The sequence below is a fragment of the Aplosporella prunicola genome (genome assembly GCF_010093885.1).
Source record: "Aplosporella prunicola CBS 121167 unplaced genomic scaffold K452scaffold_16, whole genome shotgun sequence".
In the NCBI taxonomy this organism is placed as follows: domain Eukaryota; kingdom Fungi; phylum Ascomycota; class Dothideomycetes; order Botryosphaeriales; family Aplosporellaceae; genus Aplosporella; species Aplosporella prunicola.
The window spans coordinates 290,032-307,396 of record NW_022983544.1 but is presented as its reverse complement, the minus strand read 5'-3'; the positions used below and the strand labels follow the sequence as shown (position 1 = coordinate 307,396).

Genomic DNA, 17,365 nt, shown 5'->3' with positions numbered 1-17,365 from the left:
GAACACGTGAGCTGCTCGTACTCGAGCAAAATCACGCCAGCTTGGGCAGCGGCTCGTCTTTGACCAATGACTTGGGATGTCGTCGGCCACAAGCAGCGACGGCGACGGGGGGGCCCAAGGAAAGATCATAAAAGCTGGGCTACCTAGTCGTGCTAGTCAAAGAGAAGTGGTGTTGAGGTTCTGATTGAGCTTAGGCCGCAGGTGGATATGCAGCGGAATTGCCAGAAAGAGACAGCGATCTGGGGTCGCGCGGAAGCTTCGCCCACACACGTATTCGTGGGGCACCCGGCCAGCTGGTTTCGAGACTTGACAGGCTGTGTTGGACGAGGGGGCCCAGAGCACTTCAGGGGTCGGATGACCTCAAGGGCACTGCGCCGCAACGACAGCGAAAGTTCACGGCGCTCTCGTGGGCTCGAGCAGCAGACAACACAGGGCTGCGCCTTTGGCAGTCCCAGGATCTTCAGGCGTCCCACTATGATTGCGTTCCCTTCCCGAGACTTTTGCGAGGCAGGACGTCAGAGGACGCCATAGCCTGGCTCACCGGTGAATGAGGAATCGTTGATTGCATATCACCGTTGATCTTTACGCTTGTGGCTAGGAGATGCCCCGTAGAAGGCCCGGCTTGAAGCTTGAGCACGACGGTTTTGGGCGATCCAAGCACCTTGGGGGTCGACGACACTGACAAAAGATTCCAGAGGAGTGAGCTAAAGATGCCCAGCGTCGCGCGCCTCGTGGCTTTGTGAGACGAAAAGGAAACGGGACGCTATTGACTACACGCAGCGCTTGATTGGCCATTACTCGCTACCCTTCCACCACCCCCGCATTTCTCGACCAGACTTCCATACCCCAGACTCGCTAGTCTCGACGCCCTTGTCGCTGCACATTCATCTAACCTCTCTCTCCCCTCAATAATTTCTCCAAATCTCCATCTTCCCTCCTCACCTACCAACATCCTCAACCCGCCGACCACCACACTCCCTCAGCCTTCAATCTCCCTTGGCTGCCGACACTCGAACACGACCACGACCACCACCACCAACACTGCCACACTTAGCCGACACCTTCCCGCAACCACCAGTCACATCCTGCGCGACCTGCGTGCACTAGCCGACCACCCGCCATACTTTCCGGAGGCTCCGCCTTCACCACCCACCACCCACCACCCACCATGCCTGGCATTCTTCCCATGAAGGTCATCAAAGTCGGCGGAAACTCCCAAACCCGAATCGCTCAGGCATGCGACCGATGTCGGAGCAAAAAGATCCGATGCGACGGCATCCGGCCCAGCTGCTCGCAATGCCTCAACGTCGGCTTCGAGTGCAAGACTAGCGACAAGCTGAGCAGGCGCGCCTTCCCTCGCGGCTACACCGAGTCACTTGAGGAGCGTGTCCGCCAGCTGGAAGCCGAGATCCGCGAGTTGAAGGACTTGTTGGACGAGAAGGACGAGAAGATCGACATGCTGTCGCGGATACACTCGCATTCGCCCCAGTCAATGAGCGCGAGTCGGAAATCTTTGTCCTTATCACCTGGGCCGGCGTCGCCGAAAGAAGAGGTGGATAAAGAGGACCTCTTCAAGATTCAACAATCGCCTCTACTCCTCGAGGACGGCTCAGCAGACTCCTACTTTGTCGGAACGTCGAGTGGAAGGACATTGATTGGTACGTCTCAGCGCGCTATTGCTCCTACGTTTTCTAACATGCGCAGATGCTTTCAATCGCCGTATCCAAGAGAGCGGGCGGACGTTCCCCGCGATCAAGCCCGAGGGATTCCTCGACTCGGAAACCAACTTGCCGCCTTCGACATACAGGGAAGACCCTGTGTGTTGGAAGGCTCCGCCGCGTATGGTGTCTGACCAAATGATCAACATCTTCTTCCAGGAGTGGGCGCCGCTCTTCCCAGTGCTGCACCGGCCTACATTCCTCGGCTTGTACGAGGAGTACGTCAACAGTCCCGATACCATGACCGACAGGAAGTCTCTTGCTCAGCTCAATCTCGTGTTCGGTATTGCGGCACTTTCTAGCGATGTATGTTGCCGCCCCTTGCACGCCTAACTTTATATCTAACGCACGTGCAGTCCGCCGACAAGGCGCACCTCGACTCTTTTGAGGCGCAATGGCAGGCAGCTCTCGACTCGTTCCTCAACGACAGCTCGATGGCTACGATGCAGTGCCTTGTCCTCGCGCAAATGTACTGCGTGCAGAAGGCCGACTATGCGCGCCTGCTGAAGTACAAGGGTATTGCCATCAGTCTCTCGTACCGCCTTGGTCTCCACCAGTCTCAGAAGCGCTTTGCGCTCGGAGCTTTGACCGGTGAGACCAGGAAGAAGGTGTTCTGGACCCTGTACACCCTTGACTGGTAAGCTCCACTCTTCCCGACCCGCCCGCTCCACCTGCTAACCTGTACAGCTTCACCGCCGCACAGCTCGGACTCCCGAAGCACTTGAAGGAGGAGGATGTCCACTGTGAATATCCCGTCGATGCTGATGACGAATATGTTACCGAAAAGGGGTTCCTGCCATCCCTTCCGGGCGAGTTTACCAAGCTGTCCAGTGCTCTTGCTCTGTTCAGGGTATCTCGTATCATCGCCAAGATCCTTACCGAGAACTACCAGGCTTCGCCAACCTACGATATCTCTCTCCGCAAGCTGACGGCCCAGTCTGATGAGCTTGAGGAGTGGTCGAACTCTCTTCCGACTCATCTGAAGCTTCAGTTTGCACAGGACAAGCCAAGCACCAATGTGATTAGCAGCCGTTCGCCAATTTTGGTATGTTTCTCCTGTATATCTACTTCTGAACACGCCAGCTAACTTATAGTAGTCCATGGTCTATCACTACATCCGGACCCTCATCTGGCGTCCAGCTGTCTGCGCTAACCTTGGGAGCAAGGGCTCGGCTGCTGTTGTGGCCCTTGCCGCTTCGTGCAAGCACATAATCCAGATCATCCAGTTGCTCGAGGAGAGGACCCTGAGCTTTTCCCTGTGTATGAACAGGAATAGACTCCTCGTCGTTTCCGGATTCGGCTTGATGTTCCAGAGTCTTGAGGTGGACCAGGATGGCAAGCTCGTCAAGGACAACCAGAAGCTCATGGCTGTCATCAACAACTTCCTCGATCGGTCGGCTGCTCCCGGAGCCGCTGCGTTCCGTCGTGTGGCCAAGTGTATGACTGCACGGCCCGAGCAGCGTGCTGCGCCAAAAAGCCCGTCTAATGCGCCGAGCACGGCCACGCCTCAGGACGCAATCCGGTCAACTCAGAAGCACTTGAAGGCCATAGCTTCCCGCTTCTCACCGCAACGCCACCAGAGCCAGGAAAGTGTGCAGGATATGGCCCGTCGCGCAACGCTGCCCAACCTCCAGCACAGCAACCAGAGCGGCATCAGCATACACTCTGTGAATTCCGAGCCTGGCGCTCGCTCTGAGCCCACGCTGTCGCCAGTTGCTCACCGCGCCTCCCTTGGCGCTTTGCCCGCAAACAAGGTCCGCCGTCCCAGTGGTACCGGCTCGATTCCCAACTTGGATTACCTCTCCTTCGGCGTCGATCCCACTACCGTTGGTGCCTACACGATCAACCCGCCAGCGCCCAACGGAAAGACGGACAGCAACGAGTGGGAGCGCCTCCTCAGCGGCATCGACAATGGAACAACGAACATCTACGACAGCATTTACGGCGGGCCGCCAATGGATGCGCTAAACGACGTTCCCCCGCTTTCCGCGGCGGCCGAGGCTAACCTGGCATGGTCGCCCAGCATGTGGGTGGGGCCGACGGATCAGCCGCCTCCACAAAGCGTGCTCAGCTTCTCGGACGAGAGCTTGACTAGTGGAAGCGACGAATACGCGTGTGATTTTGGCTCCAACAGCTCCGATACTTACCGCGGCCTGGTGATCCCTGACCTCAGTCCTTCGGGCACTGCCGGCATGGTCAGTCTCGACGGCAACTTTGGGCTCTAAAAAAAATCAAAAGGGTTTCCCGATTTCATTCCAATGGCGGCTTCAACACTTATGTCTTAGGATTTTTATTGCTATGGGCGGTATAGTATAGTTTATGGTTAGGGTTTTCCTTGTGGATGGGGTATCACATGTCTATTTGGAGGATCTATCTGGTGTTATTCGCGGTTGGTCGGGCATGAGTTCTGTCGTTATCGTCTCACGGTCTGCTTTCCACAAAGTTTGGCGTTTTTCCGTCGCTCGTCGGCAACTGTCGTTTTTTTGGTTGTTATTTTTGCTTTGGGATACCACGTCACAGAGAGAGAGGAAAGAACTGCGATATTTCAGCAATTGCTAGTTTACGCCAGGTAGTACGTTAGGAACAAACGAACAATCTACGAACATTCCAGACGAAGAAGAAAAAGAAGATCAGGCTTGTACTTTGTACACGGCAGTGAAACATGCAAGATGCGATGGTGATTGATGTGTGACTACCTACTGTACTAAACCAGCAAATCTCCACCGCAATCCTCCGAGATCCTCATCGCATATGCAGCAGCAGCATGCAGCAGCAGCAACGGCAACAAACGGCAACAACGACAACACCAACGGGACGCTGCGGACGCCCAACCCCACAAGCAGCAACAGCCCGCGTGCGCGCGCCACGCCATGCTTCCGGAATCACCCACGGCGGCGCAACGCCCGCCAAAGCGGTGAGAAACGAGCAAGGATCCCAGCCATCCACAGCGCGCGGAGTACGTTACGTTAGTACGCACTTACTCTAGGGAGGGCGCACACCACACCACACTACCCCGCGACGAACCCCGCGCCCCCGTTCCCCAGACTCCAGACTGCTGTACTCCATGGTTACTCCCTTCCCTTTCCCCGCAAAACGCGGCGCGGCGCCCGGGCACCAAGATATGCAAGCCACTGCGTGCGCGTGGGCTGCGCGACCGGCCGCTCTAGAGCCTGAGGCCACGCGGCCGTGTGCGCGCTACTCCGTAGGAGTACTCCTACCTAGGAGTATCGTTGCTTAAGGGTAGGAGTGCTGCGCGCCTGCTCTGCTCTGCACAATAATATTCTAGACGGCGGGGGCGTGTTCTAGCGGACAAGCTAGGGCGCTCGACCGAACCTACTCCTACGAGTACGAGTAGAGCACGGTAGAGTAGAGTAGGAGCAGGCGCGAGTAGCGTTGCGCTACTGCTGCTACTATATAGTAGAGCAAGCCTTCCCTTGGCCCGAGCCGCTGGACGCGCGCCGGCGCGACGGCGTTGCGTGGGTTTTAGAGTATTCTAGGGGTGGTGGTGGTGTGTGAGGGAGGTGGGTGGCGTTGATGGTAATGGGTGGTGGTGGGAGGTGGTGGTGAGCGCAGCACGCGAGCAAGCGGATAATGCCGTTCCGGACCCATGGCTGAAACAAGAAACTGGAAAATGAGGGGGAGGGGCAGAGGGGCACCTAGAGGACAGAGGGGCACAGAGGGGCTTGCTGCTGCTGCTTGCTGCCCTGCTGCTGCTGCACGATCGGAACAGAGCGAGGTTGGGTTGCGCAGCGCGCAGCTCGCAGCTTCGAGAAGCTGCTGCCGAGTCACGTCCCGGTCTCTTCCGATAGGGCTGACAGGCCGAGAGCGATGAGTGGAGGAGTTGTTGCCGCGGACGGGAAAGCCTGGGTGTGTGAAAGGCAGGAGGGGCAGTGACTGGGGTGCAGCGAGGGAGCGGGGGCGGCGGCCGGGGGTGCAGTGGTGGGGAAGCAGCATTGGAGGTCTGGAGGCAGCCGCACAGAGTGCCCGTCGACGCGCGCGAAGGCCGGGGATGATGCGCGCTGTGGGGACGGAGTGTGGGTTAGGGAGTGGGCTGGTGCGGCGGCAGGCTCTTGGATCGGCGCCGTCGTATAGCCCAAGTGTTTGACTCAGGTGAGAGGGTCAAGGGCGCGGCGAGCAAAGGGGAAATGGCGATCTGCTTGCTGCGTTGGCGGGTGATGATGGCCATCTATCTCTGGGGAACGTCATCTGTGATGATGAGAAGTGATATCGGATGATGTGCGGGGGGATGTGATGAACGCTCTTCCATCTTGATAGCTTTTTTTGTGAGAGAAAGAGAGGCCAATGATGGCCAGATGCTGAGCGGCGAAATGTCTTGGAGGCTTGACGCCCGCGAACGCTTCTAGGCGCACAATTTCCCGTAAGCCATTGGCAGGCATCCCATCGTGCCATCTCTGCTCCCGATCCATCCTCGCGCATACACGAGCCCGACAACCTTATTTTCTCGACGGAACGAGCTCACTAGTCCTTGGCCTGTGGCCCCTGCAGAGTTCAGTCGTCTCCTGTCATTGAATCATGCGTCCTTGGTCTGCACTGCCTGCATCAGGAAGGTGATGGCGGGGATGATCACGCCTTCGCGCTGTATCATCTTTTGCAGGGTTGGTTGGTCGTCCCAATCCAGACACTGCGGGTGGCAAATCCCTTGACTTTATGGGATCCACTTGCTGAGTACAAGTGGGCTCCACTGCCCACTGTATCAGTAATCGTAGCCAAGCCCTTGTCGAGGCGTTGGCAGATGCATCTCCTATTCAAGATCGGAACATCGCCGGTCTGTTTTCTCTGGGCCTTCAACAAGCATGATGCATGCATGTCTCACCGTTATTAAACCGATGCTTGTGGGAAGTTTGAGAAGATAGTGTGGGGCTGATGACTGCGAAAGACGTCCTATCCCGTTTGAAACTTGCGGCTATGCTCAAGACTTTCCTATTCCGGAAGGAACATTGCCGATATGGTAGAGAAGGGCATTGAAGTCTGGGCAGGGTACCAGAATATTCTGAAGGAGCAGGGTAAGACCCTGGTGTGTCTTAAGATGCTCTGGTTTCCGTGACTAGTGCTCTAGCTTCATGCGTGCGTCATTCCAATCTCTTCGCTGATCTTTTAGGCCTTTTGGCCTAAAGATGAACTCCCGCGTATGTCATCTTCCGCTTCTGCTTACGTGGTATGGCATTTGGCGCTATTTGCGTGTTGTTCGCGGCCAAAGGATAAGGAGTGAGCTCTGATGTCTTATCAAGGTCCTTTGACACTTTGACAATGGTTTGGACAATTGACGGGTGTGGAAGTGGAAAGTCAGACGAAAGTAGTGAATACAATCTAGACTCATGCTAGCTGACAAAATGTGCATAATGGGAATGGATAATGAACGTGTTACGTTCGATCTATTATGAATGAAGATAAAAGCTTGACCATGATTATTCTAGACAGTGTTTGGTTTCAGCATGAAAAGGTGGCTGATGCAAAAGAAAAGAGAAATATGAGATGCCATATTGATGACTATGTGAATTGAAGTGGTGGAATTCAGAGATTGGCAGAGCTTACATATTGTGGCCTTCCGGTTCGCATGGTTCTTCCGGTCGTTCGTATAGCTAGTTCATGAGACAAACCTATACATTCAAGTCCGGTAACAATTCAAGCCGACGAGCAACTATAAAACCGTTAGCAAGGTATTCATCGCTATACCTGGCCACGCAAAACCTAGCTGTTTTGTACAAAAAGAAACATTACAAAAACACTCCAAGGGGAATTGAACTATAAGTGTGGTGAGAGAACGGTTGTGCGGAGTAAACGTCAAGCAATGGGTAACTAAAGTGTGATCAAAGGCAAAGCTCAAGCAAAGTAACCGAATTACAACAGCATAAGAAAACTTTGCATGGAGCTAAGAGCAGGCCTATAGACTGTGATGTGTGTACATGCTGAAAAAAGACTGGGTATATGTATGGGCTCCTGGCCCGTTAACGCCGTGACGCTGCTGTACGGCTGCTCATGTCCGTTCCCCGCAAGCCACGCCTACCTGAAAAATCCCAATCCTACCTTATCCCGCATTAAGATAAACGCCTTTTCGCCGAATCGTGTCTTGTGTTGTTGGTCATCCTCCTGTAATTATAGTAGTCTGTCGAAACTTGACTGAAGACTTAAAGATCCGACGCCGCTTTCATACCTCGACCACACTGGTCCTCTTCCGCCGCGGCTGCGTCGCCAGTCCATTCTTCAGCTTCAATGCTAGCGGGATCACGTCGCCGTTCTTGGTCCGCGACAGCGTCTTGCGGCACACGGGGCATTGGGAGCGGCGCTGCTCGCCATGGCTGTTGACGCGGTTCTCACCGGCGATAAGAGCTTCCATGAGGCAAGTATGGCAGAAGAGGTGACCTGCAGATCGCACGTCAGTCAATCCGCCTTCTGTACCGCGGCAAGCCAGCCAGCTAGCCAAGTAACATGTGAGCAGAAAGCATACCACAAGCTGTGGCTGTAAGATCTTTGGGCGTGTCCATGCAAATGACGCAAGTGAGGTTGGACAAGCGCACTGGCGCGTCGGTTGGAGGAGCTCCTTGTGCCTGTACCTGCTCCGCACGTTGTTTCTGAAGCGTGTCTGCCAGAGGATTGTCCTCATCAACTAGGTCGATGCTTTCCACATTCTGCTGCTTGCTGCCGCGACGGCTGGCGGTGCCGTCACTGTTCCGCTTGGCGCGTTTCGAGGAGTGACCGGGGCTGTTGTGGGAGCTTCGGCGGCGCTTGTTGGCTGAAGGAGGAGTCATGTGGTGAGAGGAGCGACGGAGGGTAGAGCGTTCCTGGCTCAGCGGCGGCGTGGACTCGCGGGTGAGGTCGACATAACCGTTGGCGGTGCGCGGGGGAGACATGCGTGGCGGCGTGGGCTCGTCGTCGTCATGAACGTTGAGGATGTTGGCCAAGAAGGGATCGCGTGTCCGCGAACCGTGGGAGTGGTCGTCGTCGGAAACAGAAACGCGGCTCCAACTGGCAGACATGGCGGACAAACCGTGGATGGACGGGCGTGGGCGTGGGCGTGCCTTGCGTCTTCTCGAATGCCGTGCAAGGCCAGCCCGCGCCCCCGATGATTTGCAGCGCACCGCGAATCGCATGACGCGCACATCGAGAAGTTTATGTCCTCGCTCCCCACCTTCCTGCTACCTGCACCCTACCTATCTACACCCGACATGCCCCTCGCCCGACCATGCGTGTAGGATACCGGGGCGTCACCACCGTCAGGCCTGCCCTCCTTCGCCCTCATCGCCTCTGCCTTCGCGCAGCGCCGCCGTTGCCATGCGCCACCTGGAGATATTACTCTCAAGCCGCCTCCGCGGAGAAGGAGGGCTCGCGCAGTCTTCTCAGTGAGTCTTCCCGACTTCGGCCAAAGGCTCCTCTGGCTAATTGAATCCAAGTTCCGTCTGAGGCTCGCTTCAACGACATCAGGGTCCAACAACTCAGCCGGCACATGCACCCTCAGGTCTTTCGCGGAGAGCCACCGGACGTGGACCCCGAACTTGTCGAGTTGTCCAAAGACCACCTCATGCGCCATGATCTGTTCGGCAAAAACCAGGACCAAAGCCCTCCAATCAGTTTCGATATGCCAGAGCTGCAGGGAACCACTTTGGACGAACATTTTTACAAGCTTGGAATGGACACGGCACACCCTTATTTGGATTTCGCAAAGGAGTACGCCAAAGCCAAGCTACCACCAAGGCCGAAAAACTACGTCGTGAGAAGTGGATGGACAAAATATGCCAAGGGAGAGGAGCCGGAGCCGGTAGATGCGCCGAACGAATCCATGTTGACGTTCGACACGGAGGTCATGTACAAGGAAACACAGTTTGCCTGTATGGCTTGTGCCGCTAGCCCCACGGCCTGGTACGTCTGGATATCGCCGTGGTTGCTGGAAGAGTCGGAATCAGATCGCCACCTCGTACCATTGGGGGACCCGGACAAGCCGATGGTAGTTGTTGGGCACAACATTGGCTATGACAGAGCAAGGATAGCGGAAGAATATGACATACGCCAGTCAAAGACATTTTTCATGGATACCATGTCCCTACATGTGGCGGCCAACGGCATGTGTTCGCGGCAACGGCCAACGTGGATGAGACACCGGAAACAGAGGGAGCTCAGGGATCTCATAGAAGCCGGGGATGGAAAAGTGGATGTAGACGCCTTGGTACAGTCGGGAAAACTCACTATCGAAGAGGAGGAATTATGGGTCGACAGAAGCTCTGTCAACTCGCTGCGGGATGTCGCCCAGTTTCACTGCGACATAAAGCTTGACAAATCGGCAAGAGACTATTTCGGTGAGTTGGATCGCGCTGGAATAAGAGACAAGATCCATGAACTACTGGATTATTGCGCTGTGGACGTCGAGATTACGCATCAGGTGTACCAAACGGTCTTTCCTCTTTACCTCGATACATGCCCCCACCCCGTAAGCTTTGCGGCATTGCGGTTCATTGCCTCCGAAATTCTCCCCATCGATGAATCGTGGAAGGACTATCTGTCGAATGCTGAAGGAACCTATAAAGCAATGTCAGAAGGTGTTTTGCAACGATTGGTTAAACTGGCAGAAAAGGCCTTGTCTCACAAAGATTCGCCGGAGGAATACGAAAATGACCCCTGGTTGAGTCAACTTGATTGGTCGGGGCAGGAGATCAAATACACCAAAGCCAAGAAGAATGAGGAACCTAGGCCCGTAGCCCGACAAAAGATGCCTGGAATGCCGAACTGGTACAAGGATTTGTATCCAAAAACAACCGGTCCAATCAATCTTAGTACGAGGACCCGCGTCGCCCCGATTCTACTACGACTGTCCTGGGACGGCTACCCGCTTGTTTGGTCGGACAAGTACGGTTGGACGTACAAGATTGCGAAGAGGCCAGATCTGGACTTGACCGACGAAATGAAGGCAGCTATCTGCGATATGTCCGAAGAGAACTTCAAACTTCGTGACGATCACCATCACATCTACCTCAAGATACCTCACAAAGACGGTCCTACGGCTCGGTGTGTGAATCCCATGGCGAAGAGCTATTTGCAGTTCTTCGACAACGGCAGACTCACTTCTTCGTTCGATTATGCGAAAGAAGCGCTGGCCATGAACGCGTCGTGCTCGTATTGGATTAGCGCAAGAGAAAGGATTATGTCTCAAATGACTGTCTTTGAGGGCGAAGCCAATTTGGAGCTTAAAGCGACGAATGGCGCGTCTAAGAAAGTTGGATATATTCTTCCCAAGGTGATCCCAATGGGCACCATCACCAGACGAGCGGTTGAGAATACTTGGTTAACTGCCAGTAACGCTAAAAAGAACAGAGTTGGTTCTGAGCTCAAATCGATGGTGAAGGCGCCACCAGGATGGTCATTCGTCGGAGCCGATGTGGATTCTGAAGAGCTCTGGATCGCCAGTCTCCTTGGTGATGCTCAGTTCAAGCTTCACGGTGGTAATGCTATAGGCTTCATGACCCTTGAAGGTGACAAAGCTGCCGGAACGGACTTGCACTCGAGAACGGCCAGTATCCTGGGAATCTCAAGAAACGATGCCAAGGTGTTCAACTACGGACGAATCTACGGTGCTGGCCTGAAGTTTGCTTCGACGCTACTCAGACAATTCAATCCCACTTTGACCGAAGAGCAGACGACCGAGACAGCCACCAAGCTGTATGAAGAAACCAAGGGCAAGAAAACCAAAGACAAAGCCATTCAGGAAAGGTCTTTCTGGCGTGGAGGCACGGAATCCTTTGTTTTCAATAAGCTCGAAGACTTCGCAGAGCAAGAACGACCGCGGACACCCGTGCTAGGTGCTGGTATTACTGAAGCTCTGAGGAAGCGCTTTCTCGGCAAAAACACTTACATCACCTCACGTATCAACTGGGCTATCCAGTCATCGGGTGTTGACTACCTTCATCTTCTCATCGTGTCTATGGACTACCTGGTTCGCCGCTACAACATCGAGGCCCGCCTCGCACTGACGGTACACGATGAGATCCGCTATCTGGTTAAGAACGAGGACAAGTACAGGGCTTCGATGGCCTTGCAAGTCGCCAACGTTTGGACGCGTGCCATGTTCAGTCAACAGGTCGGCATCGAAGACCTTCCGCAGTCCTGTGCCTATTTCAGCGCCGTCGATATCGACCATGTTTTGCGCAAGGAGGTAAACATGGATTGTATCACACCATCGCACCCTGAAAAGATACCGCCGGGTGAAAGTCTTGATATCATGCAGCTGCTTGAAAAGGGCGATCTGGCGCGCCTCGACCCAGCCGTGAAGCCGGTCGACGCGCCTGAGCCGCAGAAGTACGACTACACATCGCGCACACCCGTGACGGCGGGGCTGCAAGGTGACCTCGGCGAAAAGATGAGGATAGCAGTGCTGCGCGCACAAATCACGGCTGATGACGAAGAACTGAAGGAAATTGTTCGGAGTGTCGCCCCTTCTCGCAAGTTCCACTCTTCTAACGGCAACAGCAATGAAAACGGCCACGAAAGAAGGTTCTGGAACAACTGGGCTACAAAGGAGACGCAAACGAAGAACAAGAAGCCGACGCTCTTTGTGGATGAGCCCTGGGGCGGTTTCGACAGCTCGTGGAAGCAACACCACAAAGATTTCGGGTACCAAAACGCCAGGCAATCTGATGCTAGCCGGAAGAAGCCGACGACTGCCTTGCACCACGCGAACAACCACCTTTCCTGGGGGAAGAACTCTAGCAGTGGCGGGGCTGTTCCAAAGAAGGCCGAAAGCTGGCATCAGATCGGCAACCCGATGCTAAAGCCAGAGGAGTCGGGGCGGCTCTGAGCAAGATGCGAGTGCCGCCGAGCGCAACTGATGTCGAGCATGTTTTTTCGCTTCTCTCGTACAGTACCAGGTTCTTCTTTTCTCTTCACTGTGGGCGACGCGTTGGATTTCCAGCTTTTGTTCTTCTGGTGCGGTGGTCTCTTGCCATCGAGGCAGGCGCTTATCCTTTTTCTTTTGGGCAAGGGTCTGTCATATGGTCATTGGCGAAACAGCGGAGCATTCATTGTGTCTTTTTTCTTGTTCGTACGTTTTTCAGTCATTCCACTAGTTGGTTCCCAGCCGGCCACTTTCTCTTTTCGTCAAGCACGCGGCGTCAGGCTCTTTTTCTCTTTCGCGGATCCGCGTTTTTCAGTTATTTATGTCTTGTATATCTAGCTTTTTTAACCCGTGGGTTGGGGGATTGCAAAAATGGGTCTGTACATGCGCTCTGTAGGTCTTTGTAAGACGAATTAGCTGAAAGGCAAATGAATGACGATTGTTTAGTTTGAGGACTTATTGTGTCGTGAGTGGCAAACCGGCTTGTGATATGCTATTGGTGTCGTGTAGAAGCCGAATGTATGAAGCATACATTTACTGTAAACCCTACCTTCACTGTAGAAGGCTTTAACTTCCATCTTTCCCTGCCGTCGTCGCGATCATTACCATCTTCTTTTCCTGATTTCGCGTATGTAGCGAACCCCGACCATGGGCAATCGAAACTACTATATATTTAGCTAACCCCCTTTGTCAGGAGTAAAGTGCGGAAATGTGGTATTTAAAATGCTAGCCAGTCGAAAGTTCGATTGTATAGGTACCGGATAAGTTGCCCACCTCACGTGAAGTATCTATAAAATCATATGATGTGTTTTCTACTCTTTAAAATCTTTAGGTCTCTATACCTTTGTAAGTACCTTCATACCCTTCGAATATTTTATTTTTTATACTCTCGTAGATACTCTAATAGTCGTATATATCTATACCTCTATACCCTCGTAGTATACTTTAGTACTCGTATATTATTACTTTTATATAATTATATAGCGCCTGCTGGCCGTAGCGTAATGGTCTATATAACTACCTAAGAAGTACTCTGTAGGTATTATAGATTTTACTCAGCATGTAGTTGAGGGGTGGGCAAATCATCCGGGGCCATTATATGTATGATTTATATGCTACTATGAACTCGCCCTTATTCGTAAAATATCTTAAGCGCTATTCTTATAGCTGTGTTTCAGCTGTTATAGAGTAGCTCCGGCAAATACGTGCGCTGTGTTTATACTAATTGCCTGACTCTATAAGTACATCGTCTCCTTGTCGTATGAACGCTATGGCGCCTCTTGTAGCGCTAAGAAAGTGGTAGAAGACGGAGGATGCTGCTGCTGACGAGGGCGCGGCGACCGCGGCTGAGGCGGCTGATACGGCGGCGGATACGGTGGCGGATAGGGAGGCGGATGAGGACGAGCTGGCTGCCCTCTGAGAGGCAGAGCTCGAGGAGGAAGAGGAGCTGCGTATGCAGCAGGAGGAAGCGGCGTGCGCCGAGACGTAGTGGGAGGCGTACTACTACACAACTATATAGGACCCCCCCCTCTGTTCCGCGCCGGGTATCAATCACCTACTTTACGAACAGTTGACCATCATTAGCACAAAACTATCCTGCAGAATGTTCATTGTAGTAACCCTTTATGGTAGCACAGCATGCCAGAGTCAAAACAGTCGTCTTGAAGTTGTCGAGGCTCTCACTCGCGCTGTCGAACCAGAGCCAGACTGGGCAAGAGGCGTTGATCGATTGTTGGGTGGGCTCGTCTTCTCCGTAGCGCTCATGGGGGTACTAGTAAATCCCCTTGGCCCTTTTTTACTTTTAATGCGAGGGTAAAAGCTCGACGTCGACATTGGAGACGAGTACGAGGCGCGCCTCGGTATCATTGTAGTTTTGCGCGCGGGGGACGGGCTCGCTACTCTTTCCCACAGGAACTCGACCTAAAGGTAGAGCTTGAGTTCCTCGTGCCATTCCTAGAAATTTATCGTTACTTCGAGTTTGGTGTCCATGGTGGTGGTTCGGGAACGTGAATAATCGTAGATGCCGAGGTTTGACATGGTTGGAATTGAAGTGGAAGTGACACGATGAGGAAAAGCTGAAGATTAATATGACAATGGCATCAATAAGATGAAAGGGGATAATGAATGCATAGAAGGCAACAAATTTATAGAAAAAATATAACTGGGCTTGTTTTCGCAGCAGGCCTACACAGATCGAACAAATCCAACTAGCTTCTCGCCAGGAGGGTCCCTCCACATCATCGGCGGGCACTTTGCATCTTCCGGCCAATTACTGAAGTCGGAGATCTGGACAATGGCGCGCTAGAAGAACCTCCAAGCTAAGTAAATGGTCGTAGTGGTGCGACGTGTTGCCAGCCGGAAGACGCCATTTGGTTCTCGTAACAACAAGCAATTGAGAGAGAAGAGAAGGTGGGCTAGAATATCAATGAAAGGAAACTGGCTATCGCAGCCCAGCTGATGGGTGTGGTGTGTGGTGGTGACGTTTGTGGTCGTCGGGTAGGAGTTGTGTTGGGCAACAAAGCAAGCCTTCGACGCGGGGAGCTTTTCAGACGCGTCCTCCGGCGGCACCTCCGAACAACCAACACCGCACCGCCCAACATGCCTAGGTATGCTCGCCCGCTGTCCTAGCAGCAATTGCGCTGACTCTGCTACAGAGAAATCATAACCATCCAGGCCGGCCAGTGCGGCAACAGCGGTACGTCACCTGTCTCTCCGACCGTCTGGAGCTCCACCGTCAATCGCCGCTCTGCGCATTTGCGGCCCGGAGATCTACAAGCTATCCTAGCCCAATGAGACACCAGATGCTAACGGCACTTGTATAGTCGGAAGCCAGTTCTGGCAGCAGCTGTGCCAGGAGCATGGCATCAACCAGGACGGCAATCTCGAGGATTTCGCGACTGAGGGCGGTGACAGGAAGGACGTCTTCTTCTACCAGGTACTTATCCCACGCCGTGAACAACCAGAGACCAGATATAGGCCTAACGTAGAGACAGTCGGATGATACACGCTATATTCCCCGCGCCATCCTTCTCGATCTCGAGCCCCGCGTCATCAACGGCATTCAAACGGGCGCATACAGAAACATCTACAACCCCGAAAACTTCTACGTCCACAAGGATGGCACCGGCGCGGGAAACAACTGGGCTGCTGGTTACGCCATGGGCGAGTCGGTGCACGAAGAGGTCATGGATATGATTGACAGAGAGGCCGACGGAAGTGATTCGCTGGAAGGCTTCATGCTGCTTCACTCTATCGCCGGTGGTACTGGCTCGGGTCTCGGAAGTTTCCTCCTCGAGCGCCTGAACGACAGGTTCCCGAAGAAGCTGATCCAGACGTACTCTGTCTTCCCCGATACCCAGAACGCCGGTGATGTCGTTGTGCAGCCGTACAACAGCTTGTTGTCCATGCGGAGGTTGACGCAGAACGCGGACTCGGTGGTAAGCTTTATACACCAGATGCAGCATAGATCAAGTGCTAAGATGGAACTCTAGGTTGTCCTTGACAATGGCGCTCTCTCGAGAATCGCCGCAAACACGCTTCACGTCCAAGAGCCGTCCTTCCAGCAGACCAACCAGCTTGTCTCGACCGTCATGTCCGCCAGCACCACCACCCTGCGCTACCCCGGCTACATGCACAACGACCTCGTCGGAATCGTCGCTTCTCTGATCCCCACTCCGCGCTGCCACTTCCTGATGACCTCGTACACTCCCTTCACCGGCGACCAAGTCGAATCGGCCAAGACGGTGCGCAAGACGACGGTCCTGGAAGTCATGCGTCGCCTGCTGCAGCCCAAGAACCGCATGGTTTCGACCAACCCCAGCAAGAGCAGCTGCTACATCTCCATCCTCAACATCATCCAGGGCGAAGCCGACCCCACCGACGTGCGCACCCCTCCCCTTCCCCACTCCCACTTTACCAAACTAACAAAAACCCCACCCCCAGGTCCACAAATCGCTCCTCCGTATCCGCGAGCGCCGCCTCGCGACCTTCATCCCCTGGGGCCCGGCCTCGATCCAAGTCGCCCTGACCCGCAAATCGCCCTATATCCAGCAATCGCACCGCGTGTCGGGCCTGATGCTCGCGAACCACACGGGCATCTCGACCCTCTTCAAGCGCATCTTGTTCCAGTACGACCGCCTGCGCAAGCGCAACGCCTTCCTCGAGCAGTACAAGCGCGAGGCGCCCTTTGCCGACGGGCTGGGCGAGTTCGACGAGGCCAAGGCCGTGGTCCAGGACCTTATTGCCGAGTACGAGGACGCGGAGCAGGCTGATTACCTCACCAAGGAGAGCTTGGGCGGCAAGGACGAGGGCGCTGCTGCTTGAGGCAAGCACTAGCTGCTTGATTGTGGTAGTGTTGTTGCCGCTGTGGCTGCTGCTACTACTGCTGCTGCTGCGCCCGCTTAAGTACCTACTTACGCCGCGAGGTATAGGCGCCTGCGCAAGACGGCAACGACGGATAGCTCCTTTGCGCTGTCCCAACAAAAAAAACATGTTACTCCCACATGCATGTATCGTATCACACATACATACATACCTACATGCATGCACCAGCCGGCAGGCAGGCAGACTGAACGGGTCGGCACAAACTCGACTTCGGAGCCCCTTTTGTTTAAGAGAGGTAGCGTAACGTAGCGTAGCGCTGGAGCTGCAGGCGTTTTTACGGACAAGCAGGCGGACGGACGGATTGATTGATGGACTGATGGACTGACGGTCGATGATGACGATGGGGACGGGGTTGGCGGCGGGATTCTGCTTTAACCAGGGCTTTGAATGCTGGTTGGTCCTCTTATTTACTCCCTTTTTTTTTTTT

The 17,365-nt window shown here is 54.2% G+C and overlaps 5 protein-coding genes across 5 annotated transcripts; 3 read left to right on the top strand and 2 right to left on the bottom strand.

Moving 5' to 3' along the window:
• Nucleotides 1–1,168: 1,168 nt before the first annotated feature.
• On the top strand, nt 1,169–3,943 carry K452DRAFT_327416 (uncharacterized protein; the record flags this gene model as incomplete). The annotated part of the gene is made up of 5 exons (XM_033544916.1): nt 1,169–1,658; nt 1,705–2,024; nt 2,075–2,355; nt 2,406–2,763; nt 2,816–3,943. 5 exons carry the CDS (start codon nt 1,169–1,171, stop codon nt 3,941–3,943), a joined length of 2,577 nt encoding a protein of 858 aa, XP_033396281.1.
• A 1,010-nt stretch (nt 3,944–4,953) lies between these two features.
• Nucleotides 4,954–5,788, bottom strand: K452DRAFT_48369 (uncharacterized protein). The gene has a single exon (XM_033546722.1). The coding sequence runs from the start codon at nt 5,670–5,672 to the stop codon at nt 5,202–5,204; it is 471 nt and encodes a 156-aa protein (XP_033396280.1). The 5' UTR covers nt 5,673–5,788; the 3' UTR covers nt 4,954–5,201.
• Nucleotides 5,789–7,884: 2,096 nt separating this feature from the next.
• On the bottom strand, nt 7,885–8,485 carry K452DRAFT_230424 (uncharacterized protein; the record flags this gene model as incomplete). The annotated part of the gene is made up of 2 exons (XM_033537093.1): nt 7,885–8,099; nt 8,185–8,485. 2 exons carry the CDS (start codon nt 8,483–8,485, stop codon nt 7,885–7,887), a joined length of 516 nt encoding a protein of 171 aa, XP_033396279.1.
• A 145-nt stretch (nt 8,486–8,630) lies between these two features.
• On the top strand, nt 8,631–12,784 carry K452DRAFT_48342 (uncharacterized protein). The gene is made up of 2 exons (XM_033546721.1): nt 8,631–9,076; nt 9,128–12,784. Exons 1-2 carry the CDS (start codon nt 8,920–8,922, stop codon nt 12,517–12,519), a joined length of 3,549 nt encoding a protein of 1,182 aa, XP_033396278.1. The 5' UTR covers nt 8,631–8,919; the 3' UTR covers nt 12,520–12,784.
• A 2,368-nt stretch (nt 12,785–15,152) lies between these two features.
• K452DRAFT_359615 (uncharacterized protein) lies at nt 15,153–17,365 on the top strand (the record flags this gene model as incomplete). Its single annotated transcript, XM_033546286.1, has 6 exons — nt 15,153–15,161; nt 15,210–15,250; nt 15,378–15,490; nt 15,549–15,992; nt 16,047–16,436; nt 16,498–17,365. Coding segments are annotated over 6 exons (1,378 nt in total), but the record flags the coding sequence as incomplete, so codon positions are not given.

Excerpts from the sequence above, each read along its gene's own strand:
- K452DRAFT_48369 (XM_033546722.1), bottom strand. The coding sequence starts at position 5,672 with ATGCTGCTTCCCCACCACTGCACCCCCGGCCGCCGCCCCCGCTCCCTC.
- K452DRAFT_48342 (XM_033546721.1), top strand. The coding sequence starts at position 8,920 with ATGCGTGTAGGATACCGGGGCGTCACCACCGTCAGGCCTGCCCTCCTT. Across the intron at positions 9,077-9,127 it reads GGGCTCGCGCAGTCTTCTCA|TTCCGTCTGAGGCTCGCTTC; the intron begins GTGAGTCTTCCC and ends ATTGAATCCAAG.